Raw genomic sequence first — 18262 nt, 5'->3', positions numbered from 1 at the left:
GTGTGTGTGATTTCCATGAACATGTAGAGAGGACTCTTTTCGGTACCAAGTAGCCAAGTTCACCACAAACAGAATAAAAGTATGACTTATTAGTCTATTTATCTAATGTTCAAGTTCAGTGCAGAAGCTTTTTAGCTTCCTTGTATGAGTGTAATATCCTGGAATGGAAGGATTTTTTTTTTTTAAGGTTAGTCTGTTTTTCTAAGGTGATGAGCACATACAGTTCTTCATTATTAAATATCATTTTTATAAATAGTGTACGATTTTTGCTTTTCAGAAACTATACTGGTATTTAGATGGGTCTGAGTTTTGTTCTTACCACATGAAATTTGTATATTTCCTACCATGAAGTCTAAGTGACTTGGATGGAGAATGAATGTGTGCCCCTACATGTTGATGAGGAAGAAAAATATTATTTTTGAAGAGGCATAGCATGCTGTAGGAGATGGGGAATTAAAAAATGTCTGGATAACAATAAAGCATTTATAAAATCAGGAGGTAACTAATGGAGCTCCGCTGACTTAAGCCAACAACGACTTAGCTTTAATCTATGAATGGAACCAAATGTGTTCTCTGTTGCTTAATCCACTTAAACCACATAGTTAATTGAGGGGTTGAGTTACTGTCACAAATGTAATGGCATATGGGAAGAAGGAATGACAGTAGTCAATTTTAGAAGAAGATTGAAGAAAACCTATTCTTTTTTTTGCTTCAGTGTTTTTCTTGTGTCTTAAATCCTTAATATGTACAATGATAATGGGTGATTATTGAAGTTGTAGGTAAAGATTAAGTTGAGCTCATCATGTTTGTATGATTTATGTTTAGAACTTTTCTTTGTAAGGACAATTATTTATGTTTTGATCAAATTACGAGCTTTTAGGTTTTTACTTCTGTGTCAGTGCTCACTCTGTAAGTTTGCTGTAACTTTTTTAGCAAATAGATCTGTGTTTTATATAATTAAAACGTGTTTGGATAGTTTATTGTTTGTTTATGATGTTGTGTTGCTAATAGTTCATGTATTAATTGTTTTTATGACATTTTTTCACAAGCATAATAGATACTTTTGATTTAAACCATGTGGAAATTCAGCACATTAAAAGATATTTCTGTTTCTATTCGGCATAGATATTAAACTTCATTATGTAAAGAAATTTTTTTTTACAGCTTCATACACATGTTGTTTAGTTGATAAAAATTTTTTAAAAACTGAGTTTTTTCTTTTATGAAATGGTATTAGAGAAACACAGGTTCAGAATTTTTGTTATGATAAAGGTAAAAACAGAACAAGTTATGCACACTTAGTGTAGATATAGCTATAGGAATAAATTCAGTTTTACAAAGAGATTGGTTAAAATTCTGCTTCAGTTTGTGAGATATTCACTGCCTTCATTCTATTGAATTAAAATAGTTTTGTGTTTTCCTTTCATGTTTGAGAAGCAAAAACAGTTAAGGAAGAGCATTTTGCCTTCTTAATATGTAATAACGAAATATGTGTGATTCAGGTACCGTCACTGAGAACTCATTAATGCATCTCTTGTGCAGCTGACCCCTGTTATCTTTGTTATTCCATAAGCAAACCTGGGCAACTGAGGAGGCATCTAGATGGCCAAAGTCAAATCTCTTTAGACCACGTGGCTAACTGACATTAGAAACTTCCCATAACCAACAAGGGCTGTAATTTCTACAAGGTGCTGTAAAATGGCTAGAATGCATTGGTTATCAAACTCTTATGAGACTAAACATACAGCTTTTCTGCAGGTTTCTAAGTGTTTTTTCTCCCCGGAATGTGACCTTAATCTATTAAATCATCGTACAGGTCTCTCAAATGCCCTCACAAACTCAATCTTCCATTAAAGAGACAATGATGCAGGGATGTCCCGCAGTTCTCTTTTCGTTTATTATGGCTTTAGTAATAACAAAAATGATTTTAAATTGCAAAACTACCCACAGAGTTTAAAATTCAATGAGATACTCCCCTTGGTTTCACTGTATTTGTTCCTCAGGCCGCCGGGTCCCGCGAACTTCGACCCGTGGAGACCGCGGCTGCCAACAGGTCGCGGAGGCGGGGATGCGGGAGAGGTTTGCCGCCGCCTCAAGGCCTGGGCCCTGGCCAGAGGGTGGCCGTGGCGAGGGCTCTGGAGCTCTGCAGGAACACAGCTCCCAGTCTGTCCCCGGGTCCCCCAGCTCACCCGCCAGCCCGAGGAGAGAGGGCCTGGAGAACTCCGGGGAAAACGCCACGCTCCTCCTCTCACCGGGAGGACCCCTACCCCGCTGACCACTGGCGGAGCGGAACCTCGACCCGCCTTGCTCCCGGTCTCGCGCGACAGTCTCGCGGTATCCAGGTTTCCGGCTGACGGTCGAGCGCTAAAGGCTGCGCGCCAGCCCGCCCCATCCGCCATTACACTAGCACCATTTATTGAACACGCCGTTTTCCCCCATTAGTTTGTGGTGGGAACTATACCAAATTCTCATGTGTTTTAGGGAAATTCTTGGCCCAAGATTGGAGGACAATTTTATTATGGACTGAATCACATTCCTCCAAATTTGTAGGTTGAAGCTCCCAACCCACAGTGTGACTGTATTTGGAGACAGGGCCTTTATGGAGGCAATTCAGGTTACATGCCGTCATGAGCGTGGGGTTCTATTATGTAAGAATATGCTTATAAGGATGTCCTTATAAGAAGAGGAAGAGACACCGGAGGAGCTCGCTCTCTCTCTGGACAGGCGCAAAGGAAAGGCTCTGGGAGGACACAGCAAGAAGGTAGGCATCTGTAAACCAAGAAGAGAGGCCTCACCTGAAACGAAATCTGCCAGCACCTTGATTATGGACTTCTAGCTCCAGAACTGTGAGAAAAATAATTGCCTGTTGTTTAAGCCACTCAGTCTGTGGTATTTTGTTATGGCGGCTGGGCCGACTAATACAAATTCCTTCTCTTTGCCGAGTCCTAAATTATGTAATGGGATTTTTTTTAAATTAATTAATTAATTTATTTATTTTTGGCTGTGTTGGGTCTTCGTTTCTGTGCGAGGGCTTTCTCTAGTTGCGGCGAGCGGGGGCCACTCTTCATCGCGGTGCGCGGGCCTCTCACTATCGCAGCCTCTCTTGTTGCGGAGCACAGGCTCCAGACGCGCAGGCTCAGTAGTTGTGGCTCACGGGCCCAGTTGCTCCGCGGCACGTGGGATCTTCCCAGACCAGGGCTCGAACCCGTGTCCCCTGCATTGGCAGGCAGACTCTCAACCACTGCGCCACCAGGGAAGCCCGGATTTTTTTTTTTTTGGTCAGTGAATATACAGGAGAAGATATTAGTTTAGAAGTGTTTTTTTTTTTTTCTTTTCTTTTTTTTACAAATTCTGTTTATTTTATACTCAAGATAACATTAAGTTTTTATCTTCTGCTAATGAGTGCCTTTCCTTAGAAGGAAGAATCTTTTAAAATTGCCTCAGCCTGGTGTTGTGTTTGTATGTTTGAAGTAGTTTTTTAGAAGATTCGATTTCTTTTAAGGTTATATGTCTGTTCAGGTTTTCTGTTTATCGAATCAAATTGGCAACTTTTATTTATCTAGAAAGTTGTTCATTTCTTTTAGGTTTTCAAATTTATTTGCCATAATTATTTATAGTATTCTTTCAGAACTTTAAAAAACTCTTGCTAAATCTAGTCATAGTCTCTCTTTTTTCATTTCTAACATGGCTTATATGTGTTTTTCTTTTTTGTTCAATATTGCCAGATATTTGTTTTTATTAATGTTTTAAAAATACTCAATTTCTTTGATCCTCTGCATAATTTTTCTATTTCATTATTGCTCTCTCTTATTATCACTAATATTTCTTTCCTTCTACTTTCTGTGTGTTTTCTGTAACTCCTTAAGTTGAATGCCTTGCTAATATATTTTGGCTTTATTCATTTCTAACATGTGCGTTTGAGGCTATAAATTTACCACTATGTATCACATTAGCTATAACCACAAGTTTTGAGACGTATTGTTTCTTTTCGTCATTTGGCTTGTAATTTTCTCTGTTTCTTCATTGACTCTTGGGTAAATGGGTGATGCTGTTGGTGCCCCATCCAGATCCCATTTTACTTGGCCAGGGCACCCTTCCACCAAATGCTGTGAGTGCTGACTTCCTTCAGAGAATTCCCCTCAGCCAAACAGAAGCTGCATTTCCCAGGAGGTTACATTCTCACGCTGGTAGCTTACAGTCAATGACTGACTGACATGGGAGGAAAAAATGTCCACCTTCTTTTTCAAGGTAGGGCTAACTCCGTGGTGCAATTTGTGCTCCAGGACTCCCTGTGGGATCAGCCTACTTTTTAGCTGAGATACATCCTTGCTCTCCTTTCCCCTCTGCCCTCTCCTGTTTTCCCCATTCCTCTTATTCTAAGAACCCTCCCTCAATAAATCATATAAAAATCCCCATTTCAGGTCCTGTATCTAGGGGACATAACCCAAGACAGGGGTACTATAATAGCATAGGCTTTGGAAATAGATTTTTAGAATGGAATTCTGGAGGTGGATAACTCATCAGCCAGATAGCAATACCCCATCACTGGGGTAGGTGGAGTTTTGATGGTCTCTGGCATATTATGTCACTTGTGGTAAATTGGGACAGTATATAAATGGAAGGGGATGCAATAAATGCAGTGTCTCTGGGATTTGAGAGGTATGTGGGGAAATAGTTACCCTAAGGAGGGCTATGGAATTAGGTTGCTCTCGCTAAGTATCCTTTAAACATTGAAGAAAGAAAATGACAAGTTCAGGTCTATTAATCAAGAATTTAAAGCTGAGTGTGAAATTCAGAGGGCCTCATTGGCAGCATTTAAAAGAATTACTTTTTCTTACATTCAAAGGCAGATAGAGCTGAAGGCCAAACCTAGGTCGAAGAACTCAAAGAAGGCTGAATTCTCAGCCTAGGCAAGTCCCCTGTGGCAATGTCAGGTCCTCAGTGGGGAAGAACTGGGACCCCAAGACTTGGTGTAGGACTGTCTCTGGCTTCTTTACTTTGTATGAGACACAGATGCCATGAGCAGACAAGTATGAGCTTGGCTTTTTACATGCTGTCCTGAGCCATAATCCCTCATCCGTGGAGGTGCTGGATGACCAGGGCTTGTCCCCCTCCTGCTGCCTCCTCTACTCCCTTCCTCTTGGGTCACTTCCATTGTCCCTCGTGCTTAAATACCCAGGCTTCAGCACCAGGCAGACCTGGTTTGAGTTTTGTCTTTCAACACTTACTGTGTGACTTAGGCAACTTTTTCAACCTCTCTGAGCCTCAGTTTGCTTATTTATGCAAAAGAGAAAATAATAGTAGCTACCTTGTTGACCCGGGAGGCCATAAAGAGAGAACGCATGTACAGTAGTCAGCACAGAGGAAGCATTCCGCAGCTGTTAGATATTAGGATTATTAGCTTTCTGACTTGGTTTTTGGCATCTTCTTTAGAGACTCCTGCCAACTTTCCCTGGCTTCTTACTGCCTCTTTCCTATCCACCTTTGAGCCAGAATTGATTCTTTATTGGTGTTTTTCCATTATTCACAAAAATACTCTCCAAAGCTCATACTTTCGGTCTTGCTGTACCTATATTAGCTTGGACTGGCTAGGTTCACAACTTTTGTCTGTTACTGAAGTTGCTGATTAATCTTAAGGGGGAGATGGTGTTGACGGTGATGCTGGTGTGTGAGTATGCGTATGGATGAGAGTGGGGTGGATCAAACCCATACTGCCTGACGTTTTATCATCTTGGCATTAGTTTTGGTAAGTTTTACATTGATCACACAAGCTGTTTACATGTAAAATTCAGGGATTTCATCTTTGTATTTACCTTAGAGCCTTAATTACTGTTAATCCCAACCCACGCAGCCCAAGTGAAAAGCCACAGATAATCTGGATGCATATTGGAAAGTTTCTGTTATGTGAATGTGAAATGACCAAAGTGGTAGACTTTCTATGAAATACTAGTAGGTAACCAGATACTGGTTTGGACATCACGTTAGTGTGAAAAAATTATCATCTTCATCATTAATGAAATGTTTATTTTTATTTATCCTTTTCAATGTGTTTACCATATGCAAATACAGGTATAGATATAAATTATGATGTTGCTCAAGGAGTTTTGTTTTAATGGTGTAAGGATTAATCACAAGGTTAATATTTAAATGAAATGTTTATTGAACAGTGGAATACAAAGTAACTATAAGGGACAAAAATAATGCAGACATGCACATGCACCGTTGGGGCAAATTATGAACAATAAGATACAAAAAGGCCAAAAACCAACTGCCACTTCTGAGGTGTCGGGAGCGAAAAACAGGGTCCTGTGCATGATCCCTGTGCACAGCAGCACCAAGGGGGTGGGCAGACTGCCTATGCCACCCCTGCAGCCCGACCCACCTATCTGCCCCCACCCTCACCCCATTTGAGGGACCAGCTCGCCCTCCTTGGGGAGTGAGCAAGCGCACCTGTCTGTTACTTGTTTCCACTCCCACATCCTGCAGCATGAGTCCCAATAAAGCCTTTCCTGAATTTGTCTGGCTTCTTACCAATTTCTGCTGATTAAAGTGTCCAAGGACCCTACGTTGGTAACACCTGCACTTTTAGCACCGTGCCTCCAGGCTCTGCATCCTGGCCCCTCTGCTCCTGTACACGTAAGTGACCCTGACACGGTGAGGGTGTCGCCAGGGGGCCACCCACTTTCCAACTTGCAGCATCAGATCCTTCTTTGCGTTTATGAAAGGCAATCTCCAGTTAGAAAATTAACCATAATTGTGATGACAATTTGGGCTATTCAGATGAAGTGGAACTTTGCCCTTCATTTCTAGGAGTGAAACTTTTAAGTCCACTGAGATTATTTCAAGGTCCATGTTCATTATATCCATTTTCTGAAGGAAATGTCCTAGGAAGAGTGTCTGGTTACTTTTGCCACGGAAATTGCTTTACTTTCCTTGGCTGGAGACCATCGTCCTCAAACTAATTTCCTGTTTAGTGTTCAATATTTGAAAGCAGGAAATTGTCGTAATAAATAGGAAGCTTGAGAAGATGGTGGAAACGCATTCAGAAATTTGGTTGCTAGGGAAATCATTTTTGCCTACTTTATTAAAAACCCAGACCTTATTTGGCATTTTCTCCCCTCATTCTTATCCTCATCAATAGCCATTATCAAAAGAAGTTTATTAAATATCTATCTCTGCTTGGCACTATGACTGGGTGATCCGACCCCTGCCCACTAGCAGCTTGTAACAATAATAACAACAGCAACAAAACTGCAACGACAAAAATGATAGTATTAATTTGATACATAACTGTTGATAAACACTCTTCTGAGCACCTTATTTGGTTTTTAAAAAATTTAATACAACAGCCGTATGAGGAAGGTACTATTATGACTTTCATGCTGTTGACAAAGTGTGTGAGACATGAATTAAATAATTTGCTCAAAGTCACACAACTAGTAAAAAGAAGTGTCTGGATTCCTCCCTTCTTAGCTCACATTATTAACCACTATGTTTTACTGCTCTAATCTAACCAGAAAACACTAGAAAGAGCAGAGAGGAAGCATATATCCACGAACAATGTAAGCGGGGATTTATTATTGTCCACTTGAGTTAAGCACATTTTGTGGGATGGAGGTGAGAAAGAAATTTTGGGAGTTGTGTATTGAAGAGAATTTCTGCTCTCTTCAAAAAAAAAAACAGGAGACATCTGCAACTTGACAGAAGAGGTAGGGTGAGGCAGCTGGGGCAGCAGCTGGGGTGGTTTTATTGTAGAAATGGACACAGTCTGATGGGCTAAATGGAGAGTGGGGTGAATTAGCTTGAGTTTGATGGGCTCAGATAGTTGGTCTTCAGGAAGCAAGGTCAGCACATCACAGAGACCCCGCTCCCTAGAACCAGGTTCCTCTGGCCAGTGCAACACTCCATAGCAAGGAGAAGCAGGAGAAGGTTCTAGCCTGACGTGGCCTCACCATGACACATCCACAGCCTTCTGCATGTTACCAGAGGCAGGTGAGTTTTAATCAAGCACCACACTTGTTTAAGCTTTTGATACTAATGTTGGAGAAACATGGTCTAGTGACGCAAATGCTAGCCTAGGAAGTCAGCATGGTCGGAATCTATTCTTGGTCTTTCCTGGGAGAAGTCGCTGGCTGGAAAGAGCAGTCATTTTGAGCAGCTGAAAATAACTAACAAGACGTTTTAATGAGTTAATAAATCTTTCTCACTGAACTACATGGAAAGACATGAAACATTTCATGTTAGCTCCTCACCAACCTTAATTAAACTTGATGTTGAAAAGGTCAGTGCCCTGTCTGGCGTGTTCCAAATCACTTCAGACCGACAGTAGGGGTGATTGTAGGGGTGTCTGCAAATGTGTGCAGGAGACACCTGCCTTCTGTTGTAGCCTTAAGTGGTGCCTTTTAAATGAGCCACACCCTGTGAATAACAACTAGCTTTTATTAAGTGCCAGCTCTATGTAAGTCACTGCTCCGAATTGCTTTAGCTGCATTAACTCATTTAATCCTCAACAACAACCCTTGTGGATGCATGCTGTTATCATTCTTGATAGTGGAGGAAACTGAGGCACAGAGATTTGTAGTGATTGGCCAAAGTTCTGTAGTCTGCAAAGTGACAGGGCTAAGATTTGACAAGGTCTGACTCCAGAGCCTGTGTCAAGAACCTTCAGAACCTGTAGGCTCTGTTGCCTCCCTCAATTAGGGGTTGGGCTGTGCTCACATAGTTAAAAATGCACAAGCCTCCTGTGAGTTTTGAGGCACTGATACCTTCTGGGAGTTCCAGCAAATGCATTTTAGGACAGATCAAACAATGCGAGGCACTTGGGTGCTGCAGGGGAAACATGATTCTTACCAATGCCATCTGGAGTGGTAGAGGTCACCAGGAGGTTGGGTTGGAGAGAACAATTTTTGCAGTTTTTTTGAACTAAAACACATAGCTTCAGCAAACATTTATTGAGTTTCTACTGGGAACCAGATACTGTGCTAGGTGTTGGGGAGAAATACAAGTAAGACAAGGTGTTGACCTCAAGGAGCTCACAGATTAGCAGATTTGCCCTTTATCAAATTTCTGGGAAAACTGAAATTAGCAATCTGGCCTGATTTTTTTATAAACTTTGCACTTGAGTTCAGAGGGAGTCTTGCCTTGCACTGGTTTAGACTGAATTCCCATGTAGTGGTAACATACATGTGTAATATTTCCTGCCCATTTTTTAATGCTCCATAGAAGTGCAGAGCTCTGTGATAAAGGACATGTTTAATCTGGGACATTTTGAACAGAGACGAGATGCACCTACTTTCTCATCCTTTCCAGAAGAATCTGTTCATAGGGAGGGAGATCATTGAGGCGCTACCTGAGAGTAAATGCTGGTTTGATCACTTTCTGGCTGCATGTTCTTGGGTGAATTATCAATGCTTCATCTTTCTCAGCCTGGACTTTCTCATCTGTAAAATGGAGGAATTAGTAGTAGTCAGCCTTAGGATTCTTTCAAGAATAGATTAAATAAAATGCAAAAATGCATAAGAATTTTGTCACATCGCATGCAACAGAAAAAGCTCTCGATGAGCATAAGCTGTTTTGATTATTTTCTGGGCGTTGTTTCATTTCTGAGTTCCATGGCATCATGCAGTACTCTGGAAGAGGCTGTCTAGCAAAACAAAGATGATAGATTCTTTCTTCTGTTTTTACCCCCTAGAGCAGATAGTAAATTTATCCAGGGGCAAGATATGGGAGTGAGAAGCTCAGAGTTTCTTGCTGGCGTTTTTCATTTCTCAGAAGGCAAAGGAAGTGACAAGGGAGTGAGTCCTCTGGACTAGCCTCTGAGGTTGGGGATGTGCTGGAGGCAGGGACCTGGAGAGGAAGCCAGAGCACTCAAGCACTGGGGCACCGGGCGTCTCCTCTCCTCCATCAGCTCTGTATTCACTTCTGATCAACTCCCAGCTGCTGTCCCCACAGTGGCTGCTCTCAGCGGTCCTCTGCTATCCTCAAGTTTCTCTTGTCTCCTCTGGCCTAATCTATGTCTTCTGTAGAAAACCTTACCCTGCACTATTGCTCACCCTGATCGTTCATGCAGCCTGTTGTACAACTCTAGGGGGTGTTGTTCATGTTGGAGGTTGGGGTCGTGCGGCTGGGTGGCCTTGGCATCCCAGACGCTCATCCCAGACGCCTTGGAATCCCAGATGCTCTTCCCAGGGCATGTGGTCACTTCATCTAGAAGGTACTAAGTACAGTTCCTTCACCGTGCCATGCTCACTCTTGGCTCTGTGAGTTTGTAGGTGCTGTTGCCTCTGCCTTGAAAGCTCATCTCTCTTCTCATAGTCCACTGCCCCCGCCCCCCAACACCAGAAGAACAAATTTCTCCTTAGGCCAGGATCACTCTGGTTAACTTCTACTCATATTTCAAGACACAGATTAACATCATTACTTCAGAGAGTCCTTCCCAGAACCTTAATCTAGGAAAAATCCCTTTGTTTAAGCAAGATCCCTTGATACTCCTTTCTGTAGCTTAATACAACAGTAATTTGCTTACAGTCTATATAAAGACCACAGGGGCAGGAACTGCATCTGTCTTGTCTTCATTATGTGAATAAATACAGTCTGACCTTACCCCTGGCCTCCCCTAGCCTTTCTCAGGGCAACCTCTTTTAATGTTTCCTGTTTGAAATTCTTCTAGTGACTTCTTGCATGACCCTAAATAATGTATTTATTTATAATATCTTGATTTATTAACTGACACAGTAATGATTGATTTCCTGTAATGAAAGATGAGGGATTAATTGACTTTCTCTACATCTCATGTTCTTTCATCTCTCCTTTCCAATGTTTATGTTTCATTTTTAGTTCTTAGTTGGGTTATCTTTATAATTGCAAATTATAAACTTAGGCCATTATTTCTTTCCATAAACATTCAACAGCTAGTCTTGACTTCTCACTAGATTAGGTGAGGACATTAGTATTCCTACCATTATCTCCTATTATCTTTTCCCTTCTGCTTACAGATTTTTGCTAGCTTTACCTTTATTCTAACATCATTAGATTTATCACATATGCAGTCAGTTTCATAATCATAATTTAGACTTTTGTCTATAGTTTGATTCTGAAAGTTGAAAACAAGTAAACAGTTTGCATTATTTTGGCTTCGTAAATTTCTGAATTTTCCTTTTGGAGTTTCTATTGCTTTTTTCCCCCCTTGTTGATAAGAGTAAATGTATTTTCCATAGACTAAAAGTTACCTTACCATCTGTTGCATGAAATCACAGCCCTTCTCTTTTCCCAGTCTGATTTTTTTTTTTTTTATAGATGTTGGTTGTTTTCTCTGGAAGCTTCCTGGATCCTTTTTATCTTTTCTGTCCTAAAATTTCACAAAAACATGGGACCTTTTTTAACCGTTCACATTGCTGAATCTTCAGCAGGTACTTCCAATCTGAAGATTTTTGTATTCTATAGCCTTGAGAAATTTTCTGCTGTTAATTCATTTAAAACTTCTAATCTTTTTTCCTATATTTTTCTCTTTGATTAAGTTTCTATGTCTTTTACCTTTTGTCTCATTTTTTAAAAAAAAATTTAAATGGGTGAGGGAGATTTTACGTTCTGAAAAACTTCTTCAACTTATTCTTTTATTCATTAGTTATTTTAAAACTATATGATGTTCCCTTTCATAGTATTCTATTTTTATCTTACAGATGCAATTTCTTCCTGAAGACTAATTGGATTTTTTTTTAGAGTTCTCCTGTGATTTCTGAAATACTTATGTTTCCTATGAAGTCTATGATACGTATATACTCTTTCAAGGTGCTGGTTTTCCCTCAGATGTCTGATGATTCTGATTTTACTTTCATATTTAAGGATGAAGATCTGGTTGTTTATTTAGGACTGCTGGAGACAACTTACTTTGCTCATGACTAGGCAGGTCTATCTCTTCCATCAGTTTCTTCCAGGACTGGGAAGTACAGCTGGTAGCTCTGCGCCCCAGAGCAGGGCTGCTTGGCTGGAGAATTTTGCTTTTACGTATAGTAATGGCCAGCTAGCCATTAGACCAGGCTCCCCCAACCCCAAATGTTAGATTGAGGAGAGCTTTGCTCAGGGGTACCCAAATCTATACTCTCAGTCTTTAGTTCTCTCCAAAAATCCATTTTTTTACCCCTACACACACACACACACACACACACACACACACACACACATACATACACATACACACACACGTTAGATATGAAAAAACTTTAGTGTTCCTGTTAATCATCTCTTTGTTTTCTGTAGTGCCAGCACAATGCCTGGCTCTAGGTAAAAATGCAATAATTGTTTTAAATGACCATATAATAGCACATAGCTTTTTATATATTCGTTTCTGAGGGTTCACCACTCATTAAGATACACTCCCTGTACCCAAGCAGCTAATAGTCTAGCTTCTAATGGAAGAAACAGATATGGAAACAAATCACTATAATAAGTGCAATAGAATATGTTTGTACAACATGCTGGCACTTGAGGAAGAGACATTAAGTCTGAACCATGGAGAGAGTAAGAGAGAGAGAGAGAATGAGAGCCAGAGAGAGAGAGAGAGAGAGAGAGAGCGAGCGCGAGAGCGAGAGCTGCAGACAGAAGGTGACTTTCTAGAGGCAGAAGAGAATATTGGATGAAAGTGTAGCCTGCAGCCTCTGGAGCCAGGCTGCCTAGATTTGAATCCTGCTTCTGTCACTTACTAGTTCTCCTTGGACAAGTTATCCTCTCTTTGCCTGTTTTTTTCCCTGTATAATGGGCATATGATAATAGCCCCAACCTCATAGGGTTTTTGTGAGTGTTGCAGGAAGGGGGACCCCTTCCAGGGCCCGAGAGTGGGCTCTTGTCTAACACTTGGAAATGAATTGTCTGAGGAGACACACGTGCTGAAAAGCAAGAGACTTTATTGGGAAGGGGCAGCCAGGTGGAGAGCAGGAGGGTAAGGGAACCCAGGAGGACTGCTCTGCCACGTGGCTCGCAGTCTCGGGTTTTATGGTGATGGGATTAGTTTCCGGGTTGTCTCTGGCCAGTCATTCTGACTCAGAGTCCTTTCGGGTGGCGAGCGGAACCGCACAGCCAAGATGGATTCCAGCAAGGAGGATTCTGGGAGGTTGGTAGGACATGTGGACTGGTGTCTCCTCTCTCCTGTTGCCCTTTCCCGTATTCTTCCGCTTGATGGTGGCTTGTTCCATGTTCTTTACCAGGATCTCCTGTCATAGAATAACTCATGCATATTGTTACTGTCTTTGCCTGGCCAGGGCGGGCCGTTTCAGTCAGTGTTTCCCCTAATGTGAGGGTTGAATGAATTACTATACACAAAATGCTTCAGGGGTGCTTCCCGTTCAGTACATATTAGTTCTTCCCGTTATTGCTATCGTATCTTGACGTGGCCTTGAATGAAGAGTTCAACAGGCAGAGAATGGGCAGATGGTTATTGCTGGTAAAATAAGCATGGTGAGTGAAGGCGCAGTGGCATGAAAGTGCAGGCACGTTTAGAGAGGAGAGTGGTTGAGTACAAGTAGGATGCAGGGTTCCGGGGCATGTGTCAGAATAAAACTAGAAAGGAGCTGGACCAGATGACAGGAGGCCTTGGAAGCACACGGAGTTGCTGCTTACACAATCAGTTTTCTGGCTTGAGGTACTGTGTACATAGTAAGCAAGGCAATTAATGAAGTCAGGGAATCTACAACCTATGTCAAATTGAAAATTTCTAGGGACTCCATTTAATAGGTGGCATGTGAAGCTGAATCCGGCCTCTGTACCCTGACACTGAATTAAATCTCAGTTTTGGGTGAGGTGGAAATGAATAGCTTTATTGCTTTGCCAGGCAAAGGGGGCCACAGTGGGCTAATGCTCTCAAAACTGTGTGTCCCAACTTGGAAGGGGTAGTGAGAAGTTTTATGGCAAGGGTTCAAAGAGGGTGTGATCAGCTCATGGATATTCTTCTGACTGGCTGGTGGTGAGGTAAGTGGGAGTCAGCATCATCAACCTTCTGGTTCCAACTGGTCTGGGGTCTACCTGCTAGTGGGTGGCATACCGTTAACTTCTCCCACCTGGTGGGGGCTTCAGTATCTGCAAAACAGTTCTAAGATGTTGTGATGTGTATCCCTTGAAGGGGAACCAGGACCCTGCCCCCAAGGCTATGCTATTGTTTTTTGAATGTTCCTCCCTTGTCTCGACATTTCCTCCTTTCCCTGATTACAGCTGTTTGAAACTGCCCTTTGGAACTCAGGGAAGGGGACACAGGAAGGCTCTTGTGTCCAGCAGCCCCACAGGGTCCTGCTCAGTTTCACATGGACAAACGGGGAACATTGAGATTTTATAGAAATGTCTCCCTGAAGAAGATAATCAAAGAGGTGACAGGACTGAAAATAAGTGAATGGAAACGTTTGTAGCCTGGGGTGGTGGTGATGGACTGGGGGTTAGGTGGTCCTTTGTAAGAGGGGTTAGGCTTGGAGGTAACCTTGAATTCGAGAATTTGGCCCAAGACGTGGAAGGGTGAGAAAGCAGATGTTGGGAAGATGTGAAGATAAGCTTTCTAACCATCTAGAGCCATCAGAAGATGTAGTGGCTTGTCCTGTGAGGAAGGAGGGCTTCAGTCACTGGAAGTGCCTGAGCAAATGGAGGTTGCTAGATCAGAGCTGATGTGGGGTGGGTGTGGGGTTTTCTGCCTGGGTTGGTCCTACATCATTTGAGGTTTTACTGACTGCATGTGCCTCAGCTTACGTGATCTCTAGGCCAGAACTCATTTCTGAGTTTCTTCTGTTGCAGTCCCAGCATCTTCTGTCCACCTCTTTCCCCAACTATAGGGGTGTGGTTTTACTTTGCTTTAGAAGTTTCAGTACTGAAGGGATGGATTGGTTCAGTGCCAGCAAGCAGGCTGAGACCAAGGCTCTGGGACTGTTGCAGTTTGCCATACCCCTGACATCTGCCCAAACAGGCCTGAAAATGGCTTTGTGAAGTCTTTAGTTGGCTGCTCCCCACCCTCTGATTACACAGGCCTGTACTCTTCCCAAAGGTCAAGCTGTATTTCCTAATACCAGTCAGCCTCCTTCCTCTGCTTTCCTCCAATATCCCTCAATCCCTGCTCCACAGACTGGGAGGGTCCTTACAAGTACCTGTTTCCACAAAGCTTAGGCAGGACAGGAAAGACAGGGCATGCTGAATCCCTCTTTCAGACTCAGCTCCTACTTCCTCCATCTCTGTTCCTTTGAGGCCTTTGTCTGAGGCACAGAGCTGATTTTTTTTTTTGGCTGCTCTCATGCCTGCACCTAAAAATTCCCAAGCCCTACAGTCATTTTTCATTCTGGAGGCTTTTAAAAGTCGTCTCATCCTCAAAGATTTCTTGGTACACAATACAAGCCAACATGGAAAGCCTCACGATGTTGCCTTGAACAGGTGCCTGGGGACTTGAATAAGGCTTCAAAGAACAAAAGTAAAATGGCATTGCCACAGGAAGGTAAGAACCTGAGGAAACTTGAACAATTTCTCCCAAACCTAGCTAATGATTCTGGTTAAGGATGCGGATTTGCCCCGTGTTTTATGCTGGACGATGCAAAACAAACCATGTGCACAAAAGCACTAATTGCTTCATTTATTCTTCCATTTCGCCAGGGGACCAGCAGAGCTCACTCAGCCTCAGAATGGAAAATTACATGTTGGAGAGAAAACAGCCACACCAAATGAATGACCATGCAATTCAAGTTCTGCTTGTTCACATATTTTATTTATCCAGTGAAGGAAAGGAAAAAAAAAAAAAAAAAGACAGACTTTGAAGGTGGCACAGATTCTGAGAGGATACCAAGGTCATGTGTTCCATTTCCCTCAGGCTAGTTTAAATCCACAGATTAAATAAAAGTGTAAAGGGATGAGATGAACATTTTACTGGAGAGGAAAATGTCTTCTTTGAGAAAGAAAACCCTCTTTAAGGTTAATATCTACTCAGGGGTTTCTTATTGGAGGATGGCTTACTTTTGTTTCTATAAAAAATATGACTGCATTGTATAAACTGCTGGAGTTGAATATTTAGAAGTAGGTAGCATGGAGGCTGCTGATTTGGTGACTTTCTGGGAGTCCAGGTCTGGAAGAATCCCACTGTGGTGAGAGCCACAAGAACACTGTAAACATCCTTGGTCGTGGACACACAATGACGCACGGCAAAAACGGAATCTCAGACATCACAGACCAGGATGCCCGTTCTACACATGGGGAAACTGAGGCCTGGGAGGTTAAGTGCTTTCCCCAAGATCACACAGCTAGTTAGTAATAGGAACTCAGATTTCTTGGCTTCTAATTCACTGCCTTTGTACACTGCATAAATAGATTCTCCTAATATTAATTTCTTTCCCAAGATTCTAAAGTTGGCAATTTGAGCTCTTTAAGTGGGAAAAAAATAGAGAAAACAAAAAAAGACTTATGGAGAATTCTGATACGTTTGCGTCTGATTTCAAGAACCTCATGTTAAGTTAGAGTTAAAAGACCAAAGTTTGGGTCAAAATCAGGGAACTTGATTTTTCTGTGAACACACGACAATATCTTACATGTAGTGAGACAGGAATAGAAGGCAGCACCACACAGGAAAGATTAGAAAAACCAATACTAGAAAGTAAAACAGACCACGTCAGCCATTGGTAGGCTGGGCTAAACTGTTCAGCGCTTTCCAAGAACACAGAAAACGACACAAAGTCACACTATATGAGAGGGGAGTTCCAGAGAGCTCCTGGTGGGCACCCAGCAGCACCTCTTTAAGCAGCCGGGTGCATGTGCCTAGGCTGACCCATGGCATCAACGGTCCCCAGGGCCACTGAACGGAATGAGTGTGAGCTCACACACCACACTGCGCACAGCCCAGCACAGCCCTGGGGCAGGTCAATGCCAAATCCTTATTTCCCAAACTGGCCTCCTCCCTTGTAACACTGGGCGTAAATTACAGAGGGGAGGACCGGGCTGGAAAACGTTTCAGGTTGCTGCTATGGGCTGGACATTTTGAACCCTGGACAAAGTGACTGGTATCTTTGTTTCTCCCGGGCCTGGAGCTCTTGTAATGGGCTGGGTGTGGGCCTTGATGTCTGCGATTCGCTCTTTAAACTTTTGCTGAAGGAATTTCTCTTCTTTGGAGTAGCTTTTTGCGAACACCGACATCAGCAGGCACCCTGCCATGGATGTGCCCCCGATGCAGAAGAGCACGGCGCCCGCCAGCTTGCACATGTCAAGGGCTCCATTAAACTGGACAGCGTGTGTGTCCACCATCACGAAATTGGCCTCACCAAAGGCTTCGATTTTGGGGGGCACAAGAAAGCCCACTGCCAGGACAGTCAATCCGAGAATCACGAAGACTGTGCCCGAGATGAGTCCAACCTAGCGAAAGACACAATGAAATAAGACAGAGTAAACCTGGTACTTCAGGTCTCCAGGGCAGGACTGGCCTTGTTTTCTGAGAGAAGAGACTTTCCCCAGTCACCTCTAATTTGTATGAGAAGCCTGCATAATTTTGTAGTTAAAAAAGAAAGTGAAGGAGGACTTTTCTGATTTTGATGCCAACCCGGAACTGCAGCACTGCCTTGATTTTTCCTTTGACCTTCCCGTTTGTCCAATGCTTTGCAATCAACAGAGCCCCCTTTGGCTTATGTTGTCTTGTTTGGTCTTGAGCAAGAGAAAAGCAGCCCGGATACCCAGGAGCTGGCCTTACTCTATCCACTAGGCTTTGATGTTCTTAGAAGCTGGCCTGGGGCCCCCATTGATAGCATGTTGTTTTGTGGGCACAATCAATCGTGGAGAACCTCAACATCAGACAGGCTCATTCTGCACCCATGATGAAGTGTGACAAACCAAGACCACTTCATAATTTTGTCTAAGCGCAGACAAAAACAAGGTCATTGTGCAAACCACAAGATTCTGCGCACCTCCCACCCCACGCAATATAAATGACTGCTGCTTCTTTACAGTTACAGTCTTAGTCTCACTCTAGTCTGCCCTCTGTATAGATAAGATTTATTAAGTTACCCAATCATAGGATTATTCCTGATAATCCAGAGTGAACTCTGGCTCCTGTAGACTTCCCAAACCCCTGCAACCCCAAGTCACCCAACTAAAGCCCACATCCTATAATACATCCTTTCTTACACTCTCTTACTGAAATGCCCAGGAGCCCCTATGGTGTCATTCTCTCTCACTGTGATGAGTAATATACTCAACTTGTTCAACATAGAGGTGATTTCGGCAGGTGGCCATCCACAATCTGTGTAACTACTCACCCCTTCCCCAAGCA

The 18262-nt window shown here is 42.6% G+C and overlaps 1 protein-coding gene across 1 annotated transcript in view; it reads right to left on the bottom strand.

Annotated features, from left to right (window-relative positions):
* Window positions 1-726: 726 nt before the first annotated feature.
* Window positions 727-18262, bottom strand: part of NRSN1 (neurensin 1) — a 33405-nt gene continuing 15869 nt past the window's right edge. The window contains exon 4 of the mRNA XM_082415291.1: window positions 727-17352. Within this exon, the coding sequence (XP_082271417.1) occupies window positions 16954-17352 (399 nt within the window). The 3' untranslated portion in view covers window positions 727-16953. The remainder of the gene's footprint in view (window positions 17353-18262) is intronic.

The sequence above is a fragment of the Balaenoptera physalus genome, assembly GCF_965194825.1.
Source record: "Balaenoptera physalus genome assembly, chromosome: 11".
NCBI classification, from domain to species: domain Eukaryota; kingdom Metazoa; phylum Chordata; class Mammalia; order Artiodactyla; family Balaenopteridae; genus Balaenoptera; species Balaenoptera physalus.
This window is presented reverse-complemented; position numbering and strand designations above follow the sequence as displayed.